This window comes from Aethalodelphis obliquidens, unplaced genomic scaffold (assembly GCF_003676395.1).
Source record: "Aethalodelphis obliquidens isolate GAN/ISIS:26980383/991018 unplaced genomic scaffold, ASM367639v1 scaffold31, whole genome shotgun sequence".
Classification (NCBI taxonomy): domain Eukaryota; kingdom Metazoa; phylum Chordata; class Mammalia; order Artiodactyla; family Delphinidae; genus Aethalodelphis; species Aethalodelphis obliquidens.
Genome location: NW_020837975.1, coordinates 14,303,850 through 14,325,821, shown reverse-complemented (window position 1 = coordinate 14,325,821; position 21,972 = coordinate 14,303,850). Strand labels below are relative to the sequence as shown.

General features: G+C 53.1%; 2 protein-coding genes across 9 annotated transcripts in view; both read right to left on the bottom strand.

Annotated features, from left to right (window-relative positions):
• CUL9 (cullin 9) overlaps positions 1 to 10,127 on the bottom strand; it is a 38,245-nt gene extending 28,118 nt beyond the window's left edge. For 2 of the 6 annotated variants that reach the window (XM_027127306.1, XM_027127307.1), the window contains exons 1-9: positions 9,998 to 10,125; positions 7,650 to 8,253; positions 6,943 to 7,097; positions 6,108 to 6,620; positions 5,452 to 5,587; positions 5,105 to 5,298; positions 4,427 to 4,826; positions 3,817 to 4,009; positions 301 to 508 (exon numbers count right to left, since the gene is read on the bottom strand). In XM_027127306.1, the coding sequence (XP_026983107.1) occupies positions 301 to 508; positions 3,817 to 4,009; positions 4,427 to 4,826; positions 5,105 to 5,298; positions 5,452 to 5,587; positions 6,108 to 6,620; positions 6,943 to 7,097; positions 7,650 to 8,244 (2,394 nt within the window). In that variant the 5' untranslated portion in view covers positions 8,245 to 8,253; positions 9,998 to 10,125. Of the gene's footprint in view, positions 1 to 300; positions 509 to 3,816; positions 4,010 to 4,426; positions 4,827 to 5,104; positions 5,357 to 5,451; positions 5,588 to 6,107; positions 6,621 to 6,837; positions 7,098 to 7,649; positions 8,254 to 9,997 lie in introns of those variants that run through there. The other 4 variants (XM_027127308.1, XM_027127309.1, XM_027127311.1 and 1 more) reach the window with 4 other exon arrangements.
• Positions 10,128 to 10,754: 627 nt separating this feature from the next.
• Positions 10,755 to 20,270, bottom strand: SRF (serum response factor). 3 transcript variants are annotated; one of them, XM_027127313.1, is made up of 8 exons: positions 19,375 to 20,268; positions 18,388 to 18,462; positions 17,482 to 17,748; positions 15,749 to 16,010; positions 15,070 to 15,189; positions 13,827 to 14,018; positions 13,369 to 13,445; positions 10,755 to 13,143 (listed from the first exon to the last, which is right to left on the bottom strand). In XM_027127313.1, the coding sequence occupies exons 1-8, from the start codon at positions 19,891 to 19,893 to the stop codon at positions 13,048 to 13,050; spliced, it is 1,608 nt and encodes a 535-aa protein (XP_026983114.1). In that variant the 5' UTR covers positions 19,894 to 20,268; the 3' UTR covers positions 10,755 to 13,047. The 3 variants fall into 3 exon arrangements, with proteins under 3 accessions (XP_026983114.1, XP_026983116.1, XP_026983115.1); XM_027127315.1 differs by lacking the exon at positions 15,070 to 15,189 and having other exon boundaries at positions 19,375 to 20,270; XM_027127314.1 differs by lacking the exon at positions 18,388 to 18,462 and having other exon boundaries at positions 19,375 to 20,266.
• Positions 20,271 to 21,972: the final 1,702 nt, after the last annotated feature.

The following is a 21,972-nucleotide window of genomic DNA, read 5'->3' as shown; positions in this document are numbered from 1 at the left end:
ACCTTCTCTCCACACCTCTTCCCCCTCCAACATTCTCCCCCTTGGCAAGTGACCGCCTCATCCATCCCTGCTGCTCAATTTTCAACCTGGGAGTCATTCTCAAAAACATCCTTCTCCCTTGCTCCAAATACACATTCAACCTCCAAGACTGTCCAGCTGGATCTCTTCCATCCACCTGCATCTTTCCATCCCAATGTCTCCTCCTTGTCCGAATCACCAGAGAACCTCCTTGAGATCAGCCACACCCCCAACCTGCCCACCCTGCCCATCACTCTCTACCCCCAGGCCCGGTCCACTCACCGCCAGCCCTGCCTGCTGCACCAGGACAGAAGTCTTATATTCTTGCATGCAAACCAGCACAGCGTAGATGCCACCCTCCCTGGCGAAGAGTGGACGCCACTCGTGCTTGGTCATGAGCAGGTAGAGGAGGCGCAGGGCCAGCACCACCACCATCTTCTCTCCCACCTGGTTGGTCAGCAGCTCCACCAGCGTCTTCACTAGCTTCTCTCTGAGAGAGAAGAGACATCGGGGTCCCCCATCCCAAGAGTCATGTCTGACTGCCCGCCCAACCCTGTCCACCAAGATCCAGTCCATCACCCCCCACCCCCCTCCATCCTACTCTCCCTGCCTCAGTCCCAGTCCTGCTGCCCTCTCCTCTGCAGTCTGTCTCAGGCTCTTCACCTCATCAAGTAGGGAGTACTACAAAAAGGTTATGAACTCTGGTTCATCTTTTCAAATAAATCTATAAATTTAGTATAATGCTAATCAAAATGCCCAAAAGGTTTAAAAAAAAATGACAGGCAGGTTTAGGTATAGGAAGAGAAAATGCAAGAATTGTCAAGAAATGTTTGGAAAGAAATAATTGTAGACTTGCCTACTACTTATCAAAATATAAACTTACAATAATTAAAACTCTGGAAACAATACAGGGTAGCCAAACAGATGAATAGATGAGAAGAGAGATAAGGGTAGCATCTCAGACAGTGAGGACAGGAAGGACCATACAAAACGTGAGGCAGAGACATGTGGCTATCTATCTGAAAAAACGAAGGCTGGAGCTCTGCTTCACTCCATTTGCAAAAATAAACCGCAAACAGATTTTAAAATAAACATGAAAAGTAAAATCATAAATATTTTTAGAAAGTAAAAGGAAATATTTTTATAATCCTAGAATGGAATAGACCCTCTTAAAACCCAGAAGCCATTTTTTAAAAGTTGAAAATATAGCAACATGAAAATCTGAAACTTCAGCATAATGAAAGATACTACCCACAAAATTAAGAGCCCAGCCACATAAGCTAGAGAAAGGGTCCAGTGGAAATGCTGATCTGAAGGGAAGGAAGAAGTGTCTCCAGAGTTCCTAGATCACAGTGAGCATCACAAGAGGAAAAAAGCCGGGACTGACATTTTTCTCCACAGTGACAGAGATGTATATTGAGGAGGTGGCCTGGGAAATAGGAAGGAAAGGAGGACAAAAAGAGAAATTCTGGGAAATAAGGCAAATAAAAGCACTGAGAAAGTTCTGTGTTTATCTCTGTCTTTTTTGTTGTCATTGTACTGGGGTCTCGAGGTCCAGAGGTCCTGGGGTCCATAGAGCCCTAACTCGACCAGGTGCCGATGGGGACCAGCGGCCAGAGTGCTAACAGCCCCTCCCCATGTAGAGATGCTTTCTGTCTTCTCTCATGAGCTTTATGATGACTACAACGTGAATCGAAAAGTGCTTTAGATATATATCCCTCTCTGTAGCCATGATTTACTATAAACAAGTTAACATACATATGAATGCATCTGAACATGAATAAATAAATATGAGTAAGGATGTTTACTAAAATGTTAACAGTGACTATCTCTGCATAAAGGGTTTTCAGATGATTGTTATCCTCACAATTTTCTATTTTTCTTACAGTGAGCATGTATTTTATATTCAGAAAATTAAGTTAATATGATTTTGAAAGAAAAAGACAAGCAAAATATTTGAAACAAAAGTAATGGATTAGTATCCAAAATGTCTGTAAATTAAAAAAAAGGTTAAGGCCAGGGACTTCCCTGGTGTCACAGTGGTTAAGAATCCGCCTGCCGATGCAGGGGACACAGGTTCGTGCCCCGGTCCAGGAAGATCCCACATGCCGCGGAGAGGCTAGGCCTGTGAGCCATGGCCGCTGAGCCTGCGAGTCCAGAGCCTGTGCTCCGCAACGGGAGAGGCCACAACAGTGAGAGGCCCGCGTACCACAAAAAAAAAAAAGAAAAAAAAGAATCCGCCTGCCAGTGCAGGGGACACAGGTTCGATCCCTGGTCCAGGAAGGTCCCAAATACCGAGGAGCAAGCCCGTGCACCACAACTGCTGAGCCTGCGCGCCACAACTACTGAGGCCCGTGCACCTAGAGCCCGTGCTCCGCAACAAGAGAAGCCACGGCAATGAGAAGCCCACGCACTGCAACAAAGACTAGCCCCCGCTTGCCGCAACTAGAGAAAGCCCACAAGCAGCAACAAAGACGTAATGCAGCCAAAAATAAATTAACTAATTAAGAAAAATACATTAAAAAAAAAGGACTAAGACCCAATAAGAAAGTGGGCAAAAGATAAGAATATTTATAGAAGAAGAAATACAATACATGCAAATATGACTAACTTCTCTAGAACTAAGAAATTAAAACAAGGAGGTACCAATCACTTCAAATTTTCCCAACCTGATAGATTTAAAAAATGATTAATATCCAGTACTGGCAGATGTGAGGAAAAACAGATCGATCAGAACACTATTTGAGAGAACAGACTTGTGGTTGCCAAGTGGAGGAGGAGAATGGGGGGGGAAGGATTGGGAGTTTGGGATTAACAGAGGCAAACTATTATATATAGAATGGATAAACAACAAGGTCCTACTGTATAGCACGGGAACTATATTCAATATCCTGTAATAAAACATAATAGAATATGAAAAAGTACATATATATGCATAACTGAATCATTCTGCTGTACAGCAGAAATTAACACAACATTGTAAATCAACTATACTTCAGTAAAATAAAATTTTTAAAAAGAACGCTATATTTGAACTTGGGTATAATCATACTGCAGAGTCCGAGGCAGTAGTGAAGAATGAGGTAGCACCATGCGGACTGACATACTGAGTGTAGACCTACTGCGTGCAGGGGGAAAGCTGCAGAAACAGGAAGAGTGAGATCACATATACGAAAACACAAACTCAGAAAACACACTAACAAATGTCAATCTCTATAAGGTCTGAAGGATATGTGCTGGGACATGACAACAGTGGTAAAAACGGACCTTGCCTTTTCATTCTGTTCTTTCATATGCTTTAGATCTTTTAAAATAAGAATGCAGTTGTGTATTATGTGTATAACTAAGAAGTATTTAAAATTTTTTTAATAGATAGAAAGCAGGGAGGGGGGAAAAAGAGGGGAGAAAAAAGAAAACTCAAGCTCAAAAGCCAAAAGGACCTAGATTTGAATCCTGGCTCTGTTATCTGTGAAACTGGGCAAGTTACTTAAATTCTCTAAGCCTCAGTTCCTGACCCACACAATGGATAAGAACAGCATCAAGTTCTCCTCTGGAGATAGAAGGATTTAATGAGAGAATGCTTATAAAATTTTAAGCACAAGGCCTGGCACTGAACAAATGCTCCAAGAATATTAACCATCGTTAATATTCCACCCTCCTGCTCAGCTACCCCTCAGGCTGACCCTTCTTTCCTCCTAGCCTTTCTAACTCTTGATCTCATAGCTCCTTCCCTCCCCAACCATCCTCCCCCACTGACAGCTTAAACCATAACCCCCTCCACCTATCCACGGTTCTAACCTTAGGGATCTGTCGGGACTGACCAGAGGGTGGTCCCGTTCAGTGACTTCCTCCACGGCCTGAGAGAGGGCATAGAGTCCCGAAAGCTGCAGATTTGTGTCCAAGCTGGATATCTGCACAGTGGCCACGACCGCTGCCACATGCTGATCCAGGGAACTGCGTGGCCCAGGACCCCGCAAGGCTCTAGCCATTTCTGAAAGCGGTGAGGGAAAGGCAGTGCCTTCAAAAAACTGTGGCACCTTCACGTTGGAAGTCTTTAAAGGTCAAGTCCAGTTACCCTACTGACATTTTAACACACTGTTCACTACTGTAGCTTGCACCTAGAACTTTCCCAATTCTGTGTGAGGGATTTAATAGTCAAGCAATGAAGATGACAGTACTCTGGAATATGGACCCTCCTTTTCCAGGTATACTGAAGAAAGGGAGCAGTGATCAATTACCGATAATCAAGGTCGAAGGAAGGAAAATGGATGCACGCTTCCAAAGCATTCTCCCATACAAAAGTGACCTCCCTCCACGGCTTGCCCTCTGCCCTGACTACCCACTTCTCTGGGGACCACCCGGGACTTGCTCCAACCTCTTTGCCCTCACCTCCCAGCACCTGACTCACCACTGGCTGCCTCCTTCATCTCGGCGGGCAGAGCTATCCCCTCAGTCACCAGAAGCTGGTTAAACAGCTGCGAATCACTCTGTGCCATGGGGGGCTCAGTTTTTCCCCTGGCAGGCTCTGCCTCAAGCTTAAGGGGCTTTGCTTTGGGGGACTCAGCCTCTTCCTCTGAGAAGTTGGCCTCTGACTTGGACTCCTCTTCCAGAACTGGAGAACTGGAGTGACTTCGTGAAGACGACGAGCTGCTCAGTGCCTTGGGTGGCAGCCCGTACTTGGTGTAGATCTGAGAGTTGAGCAGGTCGCTGAGGGCGCTGCCCTCAAACCGATTACTGAGAACCTGCAGCAGACCCTCAGCCATCGCTATGGGCACGGAGATTTCACCTAGGGCCTTCTCACCCAGGGTCTGGCAACAGAATGGTATGTATTTTTTAGGAAGGAGCAGACGCAAAGGCCTTGGGGACAGGAACAGAAGGGCGGCCACCTCCCACCGTGCCTTGCACACCTGCTACATACTAGACCCTCCCAGCATTTGCCTCCTCCCCCAGCAGGACCCCCCCCGCCCCCGGCTCTCTAACCTCTCACTTCAGCCTTCCCCTAGGCAGTCCCATATGGCAAACTACCTTAGAGGATCCCGCCTCCAATGCCACTGCAAACCCCCCAGGTATCGCAGGCCTGTAATACCTCATCCAGGTTCTCCCGAAGATTCTGGAAAATTGGCTGCTGCTCACATACATCCAACTTCTTGATGAAGAAGAGGAGCTCCCACCACTCAGCCTGGGTCAGGTATCCCAGTTCCTCGTTCTTCTGAGGCTCGGGCTGGAGGTAGGGCAAAGAGTAGAGCCCATCCACCGGCTTCCAGTCCCAGGAGGGAAGTGCTGAGGAGACAGGCATGAGGGGCCTCAGCTCCGCCAGAAACAGACTGAATTTCTGAATCTGTGGGGCAGTTCCTGGTGGGGAAGGGCTTCATTCCAGCCACTCCTCCTCTGTTCAGAGACACGACGTCCATGTCCCCTCCCTCCACGGCTCACCTGTGCCCAACACAGCGGTCCCCGCCCCCTTGGCCACAGCTGCTGAAGCCATATCCTCAGCAGTTTCCTCGGGGCCCAGGATCTCCAGCATATGCCAGTGCACCCAGTAGGTACGGCCCGTTGACTGCCAAAAGACCTAGCGTGGAGGGAGAAAGAAAGAGAGAAGACAAGAGGGCTCAGCCCTGTGAACCCTGAGCTGTGCAGGCTGGAGAAGACATGGCTGGACCCAGACCTGGGCACACAGTCCTCAGGGGCACACCTGGCTAGGCTTGGGAAACCTCCATTCAGCAAAAGGCTCCCTTCCTCTACCAGGCAGGCCCTGCCTCTCATCTCTTCCTAATCCGGATGGCCTCCGCGCCCACACTCCCTCCTAGCCAGCTCCACTGGTGGGGGTCAGGGTGTGTGAACAGGTCAGCTCTGCTTCCTGGGTGGGAAGGAAGAACTGTTTCCTTGACCTCACAGCCCACCCACTCCTGCCAGGTTTTCTCAGCCCTCCAAACAGCCCCCCTCTCCATCACTGACCCCCTTTAAACCATTCCAATTTTCTTGGGGTTTTCTCCTTGGGTGGCCTGCAGGAGTCCCCTGTGTGGATGCCCCAGCTGTGCCCCACCCAACACAGACCCCCAACGGTGGACTGCCACCGCACTCTTGCTCACCTGCACAGGGGGCACGCCATTGTTGCTCTGCCGGAACTCGCCCTCGTCCCCGGCACTGATCTCCTCGTAATCGTCCAGCATCCGCACTCGCATGCCCGGCTGCAGGGTCTGCTGCACGTACTCGCCGTAGCCACTACGGCTGGAGAATTCAGCGCGCTGGCGGAAGGCCCGCCCTTGCCTCCTGGGGGTGGCTACGTTGGTGGGGAGTAAAAGGCTGGGGCCTGAAATGCCGGGCTGAAAGATGGACCGGGTTGGCCGGGGTGGCGATGCAGCCTGTTCACTGAGGTTCCGGGCCCAGCCCATGTTCCGCACGAGCTCTGAGATGAGGTTGCCCACAGCCATACTGAACTCCAGCTCCCGCTGCCCCCGGCTTTTCTCCCGGCCAAAATCCTCCCTTGAGGGTCGGGAGCCTCGGTCTCCAGTCCCTGGCTCTGGACTGTTATTCAGCTGATCCAGCAGGGAAGTGACACATAGGTATCGTTTCACCAGGGAGAAGAGCAGCTTTCCTGGGATCTGGAGGACACAGTCCATGGTGTAGGCTCCTCTTCTCCCGGCTTTAGCCCCTCTCCTTTCCCCTCAATATCACCCTCTCCAGAAAAAGATAAAGGCCTCATCCCCATACCTGTAGTTCTCAAACTGTGATTTATAGAAGAAACACACAAGGAGTGCCCTAAAACAGAGATTCCTGATTCTCATCTCAGAGATTCTGAGTGGGGAGGGTAGCACGAACCTTCATTTTAATAAGCTCCCCAGGCTGACGCAGTCCTGAACCACATTTTCAGAAATGATGCCAGAGGCCTTGTACACAGCATTTCCCCCACAGCTGCCAGGGTACCTGAGGCAGATGAATGCCCTCAAAGGCCATGCAGTGCTCCTCAGAAGACGTGGTCTCTGCAAACAGCTCCAGCAAAGTATAGCGGCTGTCAAAATCCATGTGCTGCTCGATGCCATCTTGCTGGCTCAGTGACAGAAGGACGTGAGCCCGACTCCCTGTAATCCACACCCAATCTGTATCTTCTCCTCCATCCCCACTCCTTACCCACTGCCTTCCCCCAGACTCTATCCCCTACCCCCAGAGGCTTCAAACTTCTCTGTGACTGAGACTCACAGGAACACACGCATTTTACATGGTAACCTAATGCAAGTGTACACATATGAAACTGAAACATACACTTCAGGTTACAAAACCTACACTACCAAGTGTCATGTACTGATATGTTACATTTTAAAAAATGTTGGTTATAACCCACCAAACTGATTTCATAACCAACTAACAAATCTCAAACCAGTTTAAAAATATAAACTTATTCCCTTCTCTTCTCTGCCACTGCACTGAGAATGGACAGATAAACCAGGTGCTATCATTTTATCCTGTTTACACACCTGTGATAGCTTAATTTATATTTTTCCCTTTGCAATGAAACTGATGTCCACCAAATACTAGGTATTCTTACAGAGCTGGGAAATCCCTCCTCTTCCTGTTCTTTCTCCTGTAGCCTCATTCTCCCCAGTGTTTACCTTCTTCCCCTGGCTGTCTCTTACCAGCATCATGGGCTGCCAGCGCCTGCAGCATCTTGCCCGCACTCCGACGGATCTGAGGCTCAGGGTTGCACAACATGTGCATGAGCAGGTCTAGGGCACCTGTCTCCCTGAAGACACCAGTGAGGGGCCCGATGCTGGCGTAGGCGCTGAGCACGTGGATGGTGTGGAGCACAGCGGCCGTGAGGCTCGAGGTCCCACCTTCTGCCAGCTGCCTGGCAGCCCTGCGCACCAGCGCCCGCACATCAGCCTCCATCTCTCCCATTGCGACATCATCCAGGCCTCCCGGATCTCGGGGAAAGCTTCCAGAACCCCCAGCTGTTTCATGCTGAGGTCCCTTAGGTAATGCCCGCTCACCTAACAACATGGGGCAGTTGGCGTAGACCTCGGGGGCTGACAGCCACATGAGGATGTGCTCTGCCTTGCCCTCTTCCACACCCACTCTTCCCACTTCCTCACACTTCAGGACACTCCATCGGATCAGGTATTCAGGACGCCCATCATGCCCAGGCCGCTGTCGAAGAAGTTCTTCAGGATATGCTTGCAGCCGGGGCCCCAAGGGCACCATGAGGTCCCCAGGGCGCCGTTCCCCCACCATCCTGACTTCCTGGGACACACAAGGAGAAAGACAGAGGCTGTGTTGGAAAGGGAAAAGGCTACATGAAGGGGGTGGAATCTTGAGGCATAGACAGGGTGGGTGGTGATTGGTAGGTTGCATGGAATTTAGAGGCCAAAGAGAAAAGGCCAAGAATAGGATGGAATGAATCACTTGAACACACTTTGGGATTTATAAGAGAAGGAGAATGGAGTGAAAAACGGCGATAGAAGGAAATGAAAAGATTTAAGAAATACAAGAAATTACAAAAGAGGATGAGAAGAATAAAAGGCAAGGTGACAAGAAGAGTTGACAGTTAATCAGGACAATTTGGGCAGAACAGCAGGGTGGCTGAGGGGTACAGATCAGGACTTAGAAGGATGACATGGGTGAGCAGGTAGGACAGCAGCCTGTGAGACAGTGGGGCCAGAACAAGCCAGGAAAGTCAGGATGGGGAAGTGGCGGGACAAGGAGTATAAATGACAGGGTAAAACTGGACTGTGGATATAAAAGGGTGGGCCACAGCAGACACAGAGAACAGAGATGAAAGGAGGCCCCCACGTGCAGATGGCTGAATGGGAAAGGGGTATGAGAATATTGTGAAAGGGGGAGGGGACTAGGGGGCCAAGTAAAATCATGGGAGAAAAAAACCAGGTCCCACCCTGCACTTATGCAATAGGTACGGTGAGGCTCTAAGTCAGGTAGTTATAGACAGAGGTAGTAATCGTGGAGTTGAAGGCTAGGGAATGAGGTCAGGAGACAGTAGAGATTCTAGAGAGGCAATATATCAACAGTACAGATTCAGAGTCAGATAAATGGGACTCTGAATTCTGGCTCTTTCACTTACTGTGTGCATGCTTTTGGACAAGTTACTTAACTTCTACGCCACAGTTCCCTCCTCTGAAAGATGGTAATAATATTCATACCCAACTCACGAAGTTGTTGTAAAAACTAAAATCGCTACATAAAGCATTTAGAACAGCCTCTAACATACAGTGAGCGCTTAGTAAACAGAATCTAATATTATTATTCTTAGAGAAGGAGAAGGTAGGATCAGTCCCCAGATAAACGGAACGCTGTTAAGCCAGAAAGGATTATAAATACGTGTGGGGTGATGGCTATGCTAGTGGTCAGGGAACACTATGAAGCAGTGGGGGACAACAGGGAATGATGAGGATAAGAACGGAGGATAAACCAAGATGAAGAAATGGTGATCAGGGCAGGGGTCATGTTGGGGTACAGGGATAGAAGATGAGAACAGAAGGCGTGAAGAGGAGGGGAAACATGGGATGTGGACCTCGATGGGGGTAGGGGTCCAGTTAGCATGGGGGGCAGGACAGGGAGGTAACCAGAGATGTGCGATGGACAACTGACGAGCAGGGTGAAGTAACACCATCGGAAAGGCCTAAATGGGGGGAGAGGGAGGGCTTAGAACAGGAGCAATAAACTGAGGTGTGGAGTCGAGGTCTGGATGCGGGGATGAGACAGCAGGTAGGCGTAGGTGGCAAGATCAGGCCCGAGCTTCCAGGCCCAGGGGCCGTAGAAGAGGCCCGTATCGCCACAGGAACGGGCTTGGGGGGCGGGGTGAGGATGGAGGCGCGGTCGCAGGAGGCTGACTGGTCCGAACGAATCTCAGCAAGACCTGGCTCCTGTCGTCAGCCCCACGGAGAGTGGGCAAGGGACCGGGGAGGGAACGAGGCAGGGACCGGGGAGGGAACGAGGCAGGGACCGGGTCGTCGCAGAACTCTCCTCTCACCTCCCACCGCCCGGCTCGGCCCTGCTGGGACACAGCGCTGGTCCTGCCGTCCTGGCCCCGCCGTCCTGGTCCCTCCGTCCTGGCCCCGCCGTCCTGGCCCCGCCTCCTCAGCAGCTCCCTTCCGGGTCACGTCGCGAGTGCACGCACTGCCCGGCGGCTACGGGTCCCACCGCGGCCCACAGCCGAGCGCGGCAGCAGCGCAGCGCGCAAGCGGAGCATGCGTAGTACTCGGGGGCTGCTGCGCTGGGGCGAGCGGCCGGGGGAGGGGTGAGTGGGCGGTTGCCCGCGGAGCCCGGGGTAGTGGTCACATTGCTCCTTTCTCAGCAGCCGTAGGCAGCCCTTTCCATCCAATATCAACTTTGAGCCCTCCCTCCCCTTCACTAGGTCTGCCTTCCTCATCTCCCACTGAAACTCACACTCCCACCCTAGGGCTTTCCTCTTATTTTGCACTAGGTCACGTGGCCCTGAGTTTCCCAAACCCGATACTTTGGATTGGTTGCGTCACTTTTCCTATTAATTAAAATTGCTCCTCTCTGTGTTGACCTAAGCACCTAGCACAGCTGGGGCCAAAGATAAATGCCCGAGCCCCCCCGGAAATGTTCCTCAAGTATAATCCTAGAATTTCAACAGCCCAAAGCACCCCTTAGCATTTCATCAAACAGACAGGCTTGCTTCTCAGAGCAGCAACTTGTGGGGTTTGATTCATGTTCACACCTCCCTCCCTCCAATATGGGAAAACAAAGGCAAAGACCCCACAGTCTGTGCACAAAAATGATACATTTATTGAAAGAGTATTTTTTCTTAATACAAAAGAAAGCTCTGTACATAGGACTGTGACCATGTCCACTATTCCTGGGTCAGCATCCCAGGGAAGTAGAAACCACTAACATACACACCCCACATTCACACACACACATTCACTCAGGCACACACACACACCCCAGAGCCACCAAGGAAGGGAAACACCAAGGGTCGCTGCACATATAAATGCCACCTCATCCCTGACGCACACATGTTCTCCCAAGGCCACGCTCACACAACACACATTATAAGCACTTTGCCTGATTCACTCACTGGGTCTGTCTTTTGTGGGAAGGAGAGGAGGAATTCATCAAGGTCTCCTCCCCTGGGTGAGAGGGGGGAGTGAGTGAGTGATGGTGGAGTAAAAACAAGAGCAGAGAAAAGGGGCTGGGCAGTTACAGACCTGAGTCCCAAGCTCCCCCACTCTCTAGCCCCTGATTTGCCATGCCCCAATCTTGTAAGCCACCCATAAGCCCCCAGCTACCTCCAGGAGAAAGCCAGAAAGATGACTTCCATCTTGGCACCCCAAACTGGGGCAAGACAGCAACGGGGGTTAGAGGTTCGGAGGTTCTCAAACATGTCGGCAAATCACCCCCTTGATAACTAGGCTGTGCGTAAAAATTTCCCCCACCCCTTCACCTAATCACAGAAGCAGGCTTGTTCCTACTGAAGGCAGTCCTAAGGGGTTAATAAAACTCCACTCCACCGCTGCCCTGTTCTGAAAAAGCTCCCTCTCTGGATACAGGTGGTAAAGGTAGGCTCTGACACAGGGTAAAAGACCCTCCCCCTATGTTGGCCCACCCTCAAGGTCTACCCCGAAGCAGGTAGAGGGGGTGGGGCACGGCCCCTGTACAAATTACATAAATACTGAGGTTACACTTAGAAAAATAAAGTCATTTTCTTCAAGGCTTTTTGTCTTAATTTTAAAAAGTTACAGTAGCTGCTCACTCCCTGGGAGAGCTGCCATTTCTGGCTCCCCTATCCCCACACTCAGCCCAAGAGCTGCTCCCATTTCTTCTGCCCCCCCATTCCTGCCTTCCGCCCCCTCCCAGACCCCACCCTGCTCACTGCAACTTGGGCCCCAGGCAGCTGCAGGCCTGGGGGCACACAAGGCTGCAATGCCCATGCGTGTGGCACAAATGAAGTCGGTTGCCTCTGACACCCTCCCACCCCCATCCCCACATTTGGTCTCCCTTTTCCCTCTCCCTAGCAACAGCCCTGAAGGACAAAAAGAGGCCCAGAGCTGTGGGTCACCCTCCCCACCCAGTTGGGGCATGGCCTGAGGGCCCCTCCCCCGGTTTTCTCCTGGAAACAACCCAGGACCGGGTGATCCCAGCATCTCCCCCATACACTGGCGGGCCCCAAGCTCATGGGGCAGCTCTGTCCACAGAAGCCCAGCCAGCTCCAGGGAGCCCCAGGGCTCCCCAGGGAAGGGGAGCTTGGGCAGGGAGGGGGACGAGAAAAACGCCATAAAAAAAAGTTAAATATTTTAAAAATATATATTTATAGATTTGTTTTCACTTCGTCTCCTCAAATAAAAAGTTCAAAATCAACTTTAAGTAAAGCAGCTGGGAGGACGGGGGGGAAGACGGGGAGAGGGAACACCGGTGGTTCCCTCCAACCCAGTAGCCCCCGGAGTTCCGAGGGGAGCGGCTGGGCAGGGCAGGTCACCCAAGGAATCTGCTCCGCGCACAGGCCCCGCTACTCAGGAGCTGCAGGGGCCACAGGCACGGGCAAGTCTTGAGGGAAGAAGCCCCATCTCCCCAGCTGGCTCCCTGAGGGGCAGGGTTAGGGCTCTTTTGACCCAGCCTGTGGCAGACGCAGAGCTGACGTGGGGTCAGCAAGGAGGCTGGGGAGAGGACCCCGACCGCTTCCTCAGGGGGACACAGTGCCTCGTCCCACAGAGACCTGTGTGTGGGAGGGGGAGCACGGTCCCATTGGGTAAGCTAATACTCATGGCAAACACGGAGCCAAGCTGGCAAGGGGAGTCTGAGGAGGCAGGACAGCCCCACCATCAACAGAGATGGGAGGTGGAGCTAGAAGGAGGGGAGGGTGAGGGAGGATGGGGTGGAGGGCAGGCTGGCCCATTTCTTTGGCTGGAGTGAGAGGGCTCAGTCCTGTGGCTGCCCACTGCTCCTCCCCGCCTCCCTCCTGCGGCCCGTCAACATGTGTGTAAAGAAAACGTGAAAAGGCAACAATAAATAAGTGGTGCCGTCCCTTGGGCCATCTGTCCAGGGCGGCAGGGCGGATCAGTCACTCTTGGTGCTGTGGGCGGCATCCAGGTTCACCACCTGTAATTCGGTGAGGTTGCTGCTGCTCCCGGCCTGCTGCCCTATCACAGCCATCTGGAGGGAAGGGGATGTGTGAGGAGGACGTAGGGGGCTGGACCTGACCAGCCACCTCAGGCTGCCCCCTGCCCACCTGCCTGCCTGCCCACCACACAGGCCTGACCAGGCAAATGGAGAGGCCTCTCGGCTAAGGATCTTGGCTTGGACCACCCAGTAATGGAGCCCCTGAGGTCAAGATAAAGAAGGGGCTGGCTGACTGGGGTGAAAGGTGCCCCCACCTACCTGGTGAAGCTGAACTGCAGAAACAGGGATCTGCACTGTCCCAGATGGCGCTGTCAGGAACACCTGGGGGACGCCACCTGCATTAAAAAGCCACAGGAGAAACTCAAATCACTTGCTCAAGAGAAACTTCCAGATCATGGTGATAAAGGCACAAGTGACTGGGTGAGTCTCGGATGTAAGCGCCCCAAGGCGAGCGTCCGAGTGCGTCTAAGTATGTATGTGGGTGTGGGTGTTCAAGTGGACAGCCTGGGTGCTGGAGTGTGTGTGCAAGCATCTGTGTGTGTAAATGTGTAGGTATATGTGTGAGCACCTGGTTTGGGTTACGTGTGAGTGTGTGCATCTGAGTTGGGGGAGGCATTTGAGTGTGAGTGTGTGTGTGTGAGTGTGAGTGTGTGTGTGTGTGTGTGTAAGGGAGGAAATGGCCCTCCTTTCGGCAGCCCTGCCCCCCCAAAACTCACCTTGCTCCTGGACCTGGCTGTGGGACACCTGCATGGTGGATGGTGCCTGGGAGAAGGCATTGAGCACGGTGAGGCTGCCATCAGCCAGGCCCGAGGTGGGTGCATACATCACTGCATGGGGGCTGGGGTACATCATGTGGCCTCCCACAGTTGTGGGCACAGATGACGTCATGATGGTGGCGGGCAACGTCACTGGCAAACACAAACACCCGTCAGGGAGGTCGGCACTGGTCCATATTAACATCCCCCATCCCACCCCCGGGAACCCCAGGCCTCCGGAGCCCTCTTGCCATTTCCCAGGTCAAAAGCTAGATAAAACTTATTCCTCGGTTCCCTGTCATCAACTAAGAATATCCTTATTTTTTCTTGAACACAACCACACCAACCTTTAAGTGTATCCTATCACATTGTTCTATTCCATTATCTATCTGCTCTGTTCCAAGACCCCAAGGCCCTGGGAAAAGCAAAGATTACAATGACTGACCCAACCCAAGGAAACTCAGATACTCTTCTTTTAGAGAGCTCCCTCATCCCGTTTTTCACTTGTTCTCACTCCTCTTCCCTCTTCTTCAACATGTGGCTAACAGATTCAGCTTTTAAATAAGCACTTCTCCAATGTTAACGTGCATACAGTCACCGGGGGAACTTGTTAAAAGTGTGGATTCTGATTCAGTAGGTTTGGGGTGAGGCTAAAGAGTCTGCATTTCTATCAAGCTCCCAGGTGATGCTGTGATACTGGTCCTCTTTCCACAGACCAAACTTCGTGTAACAAGGTTGCAAATAACTTAAAGTACTTAAAAGTACTTTTATTTTTAAAGTGTCTCGTCATTTCTGAAATGACTAGAGACACAGAGGGGAATTATGGTTACTCAAAACCTAGAACACCCTCCCACAAGGAGATAACTACTCTAGAAGTCCTTCCTGGTAATTGAGCAAACGTGTGTCTTTGGGCAAGTAACTTCTCCTTTCTGGGCCTCAGGCTTCTCACCTAAGTAAGGAGTGTAGCTTCAATGGTCCCTAATTTCTTCCTGAAATCCACAGCCCTACTGCAGGGCAGGAGTCAAAACCCAACCATCCTCACCTGACTTTCTCATAACGATTAGGGTAAGGGTTAACCCCAAAGCCTCAGTCTCCACATGAAGAAATTCTCTGACCTTAGTTATGGGATGGATACTGCTGGGCACCTGCTGCTAGGCCTCATGAAGGAGGCAGAGCAGGGAGGTGACAGAGCTTCGAGCTATACCTGTCCCGCTGGAGGAGGTCTGCGTGAGGTCTGTGCTGCTGTCGCGAGAGGGAGACGCTTGCTGTGGGGCCTGGTGCACCTGAATGGCCTGCACTGGGACCTGCTGGGCCACTGCCCCACCTATGAGACACAGAGACTTACTCGTGCTCTGTCCTACCCAGCCACCACCTGCACCAAGCACCCTCAAACACCCCCAGGCCCAAGGTCTGGCATTCTATCCCCGACTCCCATCACTATCTTTCCTGGGAGCCAAAGAGGCCCTTCATGACCAGAATCTTGTCTCCAGGGGCTTCCACACTCTGCTCTTGCCCTTCCCTCCTCCTCCTGCCCTAGGCCCTGACTCTACCCTCTTCAGTTGACACAGGAGCAGGCACTGACCCATCAAGGACATGACCTGCCTTCCAGTCAAGGTAAGGAAGTGGTAGAATGTCTGCTGTCCTTGTGGCAATGGAAGCACAGGGCTGGCTTGCTAGACAAGGCCAGAGCATATGGCTGAAACTTACTGACAAGGATAGTTCAAGTCCCAGTGGGGAGGGACCCAGTGCCTACCAATGGGACATAAGAGGCTTCTCTCAGGCTCTGGCCCCCGTTTACCCTCCTTCTGAGTGAGGAAAGTCATTCTCCTTGTGCCAGCCCTAAACCCACTCTTAGCATGCTCAGTTTGCCCCTTGTGACTCACCAGGCATCAGGGTGAAGCTGGTAGGCAGCTGCATGAGGCCCCCAGAGGAAACAGGGCCACTGCCTGTACTCTTCAGCACAGTCCCGTTGGCACTGCTGACAGCGCTGGGGCTGACGCTAGCAGACACTGGTGCCAGGTAGTTGGTGATGGGAAAGGAGGGGCCGCTGCTGACTTGCATGGTGGTAGAGGTGCTGGGTGCTGTCTGGATGGTGGAGGTGGTACCCGGCAGGTTGGTGACAGTAAAGGCCGGTTTCAGTGTATCCTACACCCAGAGTAAAGATGGAGTGGTGAGCCTCTACCAGACCCTGCCCCTTCAAGAAACTGTGTGGATTGACAGCCCAGAATGGAACCAGTGTGCTTGCGTTCAAATCCCAAGTCCACCATTTACCTGCAGCCTGACTCTTAGACAAGTTATTGAGCTGCTGAGCTTTTTTCTTTAGTCTTCTGTCTGTAAAAGAAGGATAATACCTACCCCATAGGTGTTGTGAAGATTAAAGAGGTTAACATATGTAAAACACTTAGAATAGTGCCTGGCTGATAAAAAAGCAGTATTTGCTGCTCTTATAATGATGACAATGATAATGTCACCTGAGGTCTGTTCCCAGCTCTGGCAATGATATCCTGTGTGACCCTTGGAAAACCTCTTCTTTCTGAGCCTCAGTTTTCTTCTTCTGTAAACATGAGGGGGCTGGGCTACTATGTCATCCTTAAAAGGGTCCTTCCAGATCTGAATTGCCAGGCTTCTGAGATAGGGACCGACAGTTTTTCAGGGAATTTAGGGTTTGAGAGCGATCTTGGGGGTTCGGCAAGGAAGCACCAAAAGAATTTATTCATTCAGCAAAATTTCATGCGAATAAATTAGCCCTACTGCTAAAAGAGTGGGGAGCCTAGAGCACTGACTCGCCCCTCAGGGAGGCTTTGTTCTTAGAAGGGGAAGGAGGAAGCCACGAGCTGAGAACCAGGCCCAGAGAACTGAGGGGGCTCCTATACTGGAGCTGGGTCAGCGCGGGATGTTTGCTAAGCAGTGGAGCTTGAAGCCCCTGATTGGCGGAGGCGTTGCTAAGGCAAACAGTGCTGCTTCCTCCGATTGGCCAGTTAGTGAAGGGCCACACAGAAGGTGGAGCTCCCCAGAGCAGCAAGGGAGGAAGCTCCGCCCCCTCTCCTTACCGGGAAAAGGAAGGGGGAGGCGTAACCACGGCTGGCATCCCTAGCAGCCGGGCGAATACACTCCCTAACGTGCGCAGACCCGGACATCCTGAAGAGGCAGGCGGCTGGCTAGCAAGGTAGTCTCCAGCCTAGTCAGCCAGCCTGCCTGCTGACAGTGCTGGCTTCCCAGGACCCTGGAACCCATGAGCACTCCCTTCCTACTCCCCGGCCACCCAGCCGGCCAGGAGGGCAGGGCTAAGCGACGCCCCCGCCCCCAGCAGGGAGACAGCTGGCGGGAGGAATGCAAGGGCCCTGCCAGGCAGGCGGGCTGCAGGCGGGAGGCCGGCGTGGAGCCGGAGCCGGCCTTATATGGGCACGGAGGCCGCCCGCTTATCTAGGGGGCCAGCCTCCTGTCAGAATAGAGAGGATGGACACCTGTACCCTAAGATGCGGGGCACTAACCCGGCTCCACTCCACATCAGTAGGCACCTATCCACCTGTCCTGGGCGAGGGAGAGAGACCCCTTCCCCTCTCTGCCGGTCAAGTCCCTCCCCTTCCTTCCCCTCAGACAGGGGACCCAAACACACCTTGGTCTCCCCACTGCTGTCGGACTCCGACACCTGGTAGGTGAGATCTGTTTCTTCAAAGCCCGTGGCACTCATTCTCTGGTCTGTGGTGGGGTCTGAGCGGGGTGGAGAGTCTGGCGAGTTGAGGCAGGTCTGAATCAGTGCCTTGCCAGTCTCACTGGTGATCATGGGCTGCAGTTTGCGGGTGGCAAAGGTATACACATGGCCTGTCTCACTGGCCACCAGCAACAGCACCTGTGTCCCTGTCAGCGTGGACAGCTCATAGGCCTGGGGGTAGGGGGGGGAGATGGGTAGGTCAGCAAAACTTTTAATCTCTACCTTCCTTGGGTAGTGGGAAAGAGAGGGAAGTACACAGTGATCTCAAGCCCCCACTCCCATAATTACCTTCCTCTCCAGTGACTCTATAGGGGTATTATCTGAAGGATATCTGAAGGTGAGCTGAAGAGTAGAAAAACCCCATGCTTCTCTTTTGAGGAACAGCCTCACTGACCTGCAGATACCCCAAGCAAATAGCCACAGCTCCCGGTGACAGAACATATAACACCTCAGCAGACATGGAGGGGCCCAGGTAGCTGCTCCTCATTACAGCTTGGTGCCCAGAGCCTCACAAAGAGATGGCTCCCACTACCTCTTCACTGTCACAGGGACCAGGATGAAGTCGCTACTACACTGGAAGTCACATAGATATTAGGGATAAGGGGCCACCTAAGCTCTAAAATGTCCCATGTTTCTTCCCAGAAACTGCACAGGCACTAACCTGTTGCCATTTTGCCCTGCTCTATAATACTCTGCTCCCCCTTTTCTCTTTCTTTGTCTTGATTCAACAGTGTCTGGAATGAGGGGAGATGGCAGCTAGATTAGCAGCTACTACCCTGCCATAAACCCAGGAAGGGGACCTTCACAGACCTTCAAGGATGGCCCCATAGGTAGCATCCTCACTCCCAACAAAGTTCCACAACCCACTGGAAGCAGCCTTGGTTTCTATATGGGATAAATATAAACACCGGCCAATGTTCCCAGAGTTCTAGCTTCTTGTTTCCCAGTTCCTCTGCTTTCATCCCTTCCCATGTCTTCTATACCCCAAGACAAGTCCTTTCCTCATCCTTTTCACTGGATAATCAGCCAGAAGAGGAGGCATTTCTAGGTACCTCTGCAAACCTTCTCCCCAAACTCCGTGCACAGATTTTTCCCTAGGGCTGGAAATCCCACTTGTTCCAAGGGCAAATGGTTCTGAAGCCTGTCCTGCAGGGAGTGTGCCAGCTTCCAGTGGATGCACGGAAGACACATGGCCATCTCAGGACTTGGTTTCTGATGCTCAGGGCAGCATCAGGTCTCCTGCCCTGCTCCCTTACCTGGGGCTCTTAAGCCCCATTCGGTCATCAGCCCTGCCCATCCTTCCAGCCTGCACTACTCTAGTGATGCCCACCTTCCTCCCACACATGTTCGCTCATTGTTGTTATGCAGCTCCAACCTCCTCACCCCCATACCTTCTCTTCTCCCTGCTTTTCCGGCGCCTTCCCCCCAACACCAGAGCGCACTGGACCTACTGACCCCCGGGTCTCATTAACCACCTCCCGGGCAGCCCCGCAGCCTCCCATTACCACTCCTCACTCCTCCGCTCTACGAGGGCCCCGTTCCTCTCTGGCGCCCGTCACTCCCACCTCGGCGCCTTTCCTCTCTTTTCCGGACGTTCCCGGCATCTCCCCTCTCCCCACATTTCCCTGGCGGCCCCTCCCCTTTCACCCTCCTGGGGCAACAGCCATCCCCTCCCACACACCTCCTGCGGACTCGCCGCCTCTCACCTCCGCCTCGGCTCTGCCTCCTTCCCGGGCTCCCCTTGCGCGTCCCCACCCTCCCGGTCTCCCGTGGCCAGCCAGCCTGCCGGCCCGGTACCTTCTTCATGATGCCCGTCTTCCTCTTGCTGAAGGTCGTGTAGCGCCGCAGCTTGTTGTCGATGAACTCCATCTTGATCTTCACGCGGCCCCGAGTCTTCTTACCCGGCTTGGCGCCGCTCACTGCGCCGCTCACCGGCCCGTAGCCCCCAGTGGCCGCCGCCGCCGCCTCGGGCCCACCGACCACCACGCCGAGCTCCATCTCGCTCAGGCTCCGCTTCAGGCCGCGCCGCTCCGCGCCCAGCTCCTCCTCCTCGCCCGACTCCGAGTCACCCTCGCTGCCGCTGTAGAGGGCCCCCGCGGTGGGCGCCGGGGTGGTTGTCGCTGCTGCTGCAGCCTCCCGCTCTAGGCGGCCCGGGCCGAGCCCCGCGCCGTTCCCGGGGACCCGGCCCCCGTTAGCCCCGCGAGTCCCGCCGCCGCCTCCACCGCCTGGCCGCCCCGTCGGGGTCCGGTTCAGGCTGCCCCCCAGGGCCGAGCCCCGGCCCAGCGCCGCCGCGGCCCCAGCTTGGCTCGGTAACATGGCGCTCAAAGTAGGAGGGCGGACAGGCAGTCAGCGAGGAATCGGAGCCGCCGCTGCCGCCGCCATCGGCTTCCCGGCTCAACCCGGCGCTCCCGCTGCTGCTTAGTGCCGCTATCGCTGCCGCCGCTGCCGCTGCGAACCCGGGGCCCCTGCACGCCCGGGCCGACCTGGGCCCTCACTTTCCTGCCCCTGTGGCCCGGGTTGCCCCAGGCCGCGCGGAGCGCCCCCTGTCCGTACTCTAGGGCGGCGCGCCCGGCGGCCGTCAGCGTCCCCCGGGGGGCAGGGGCTGCTGGCCGCGGCCGAGACGGCGGGTGGAGGGGGCCGGGACCACGCGCTGGTGGCGAGGGATCCCCCGACCCTTCCCCCCATATAAAGAGATACAATGTTTCCTTTTATGGCGAGGCCGCTCCTTATATGGTGAGCCCCTGCACCCCCGCCCCATTGGTCCGCGGTTCCAGCACCTCCGCTCCCCATTGGCCCACAGGGAGCGCTTATTTGCATAGACATACCGAACTCGCTGCTGTCATCACGCGTCAGACGGCTACTCCGAAAGGGGAGGAGCCGACGCCTCTTAAAGGAACAGGAGAGGAGATACGACTCCGCCCCCCTGACCAGAGAATGGTAGAGAATTGGGAGGAACCTGCGGTAGAGGAAGCCTGGCAGAGCACTGGAGCGCAGTCTTGCGGAGGAGAGGGAGCGGTACTGGGAACCCGGAGCTGGAAGGGCTGGAAGCTAACACTGGGATAGTCCCTGAGTGGATTGTGCGGATTGCAGTAAATGATATGCAGCCCAAATTCCCAGGGACTGCAGGGATTAGAGCATTTCCCCACGCCTTCCCGAGGGAGTCAACGTTACTGGCGGAGCAAAGGGGGCTTGTGTCCCCGCTGTCTACACTCTTCGCCCTGCGGCCTCTCTGCTCCACCGCTTCCCCTCCCCCCCCCACCACTTCCTTTCCCTTTCCCTCTCTTTTCAAGGCGACGACACTTTCCCACCAGGCCAGCTCCCCGGTCCTCATTCATCATTCTCTATACTGGTTTTGGGGGGGGGGGGCGGGGATCTTTGGCAGACGTACATCTGGAAAAGACCGGGGGAGACAGTCGGCCTCCCGGTCCCCAATGGGGGCAGGGAGGAGAGATGATGATCTGTAAAGACTTCCAGCTGCGGCCTGGGCTGGGGGAGGGGGTGGTCGCGGGGATAAAGCCCACCCCTCAACCAGTGCAAAGGCCTGGGAAAAAGTGTAGCCGGACAGAAAGTTTAAGCAAGCAAGCAAGTGCATGCGTCACACACACACACACACACACGCACACACACACGCACACACACACGCCCTTCTTTTGAAAGCCAAGCAAAGCCCATAGGAGGAAAAAAAAAAAAGAGTGGAGTGCTGCAAAACCCAGGTTCAGGGTCTGGGTCTGGTTCTTAGCTCCAAGGCAGTGAAAATAGCTTGAGCTTTACTATTACAGAAATTATTAAAATCTGGAAGCTGCCTCTTCCCAGCCCTGTGCCTGGAAACAAGTTTTTGACCTCTCCAAACTCCACATTGCTCATTGTCGGTATGAGGTCCTTAAAAAGATTAGATGAGATATAAAGTGCAGTGGTGGTCTAAGTAAGTGGTTAGGGAGTTAATCACCTTGTCCCTAGGATAAACAGCCTCTTGTGTTTAAGGGGATGGCATAGGGTGATGATTCCCGCCTTAAAAATTGTTATGAAGATTAAATAAAGCAGTCAGTTGTGAATAAAGTGGTAGTGATAGTGAAATCAATTTAGTATACTGCAACCAGCATTTAAATTAATAAAGTAATGGGTCTCACAAAAAAAAGAGACAAGAGTAAATATTGTTGCATAAAACTTTTCTTTGCATTATTTTTAGTTTGAACCATAAAAAATTGCCATTTTATAGGTCAAGAGGGTAGGATACTGTCAGTTTCATATGATTCAATGTGTGTATACGGGATGACAACGTCAAATGCATTTCTTACTGTGAATCGCAATCCAAAGACTGAAAAATACTGAAATAAAGTATGTTCAAGTGATTTGTGAGATATCATGTGTGTATATATACATACATATACACATACA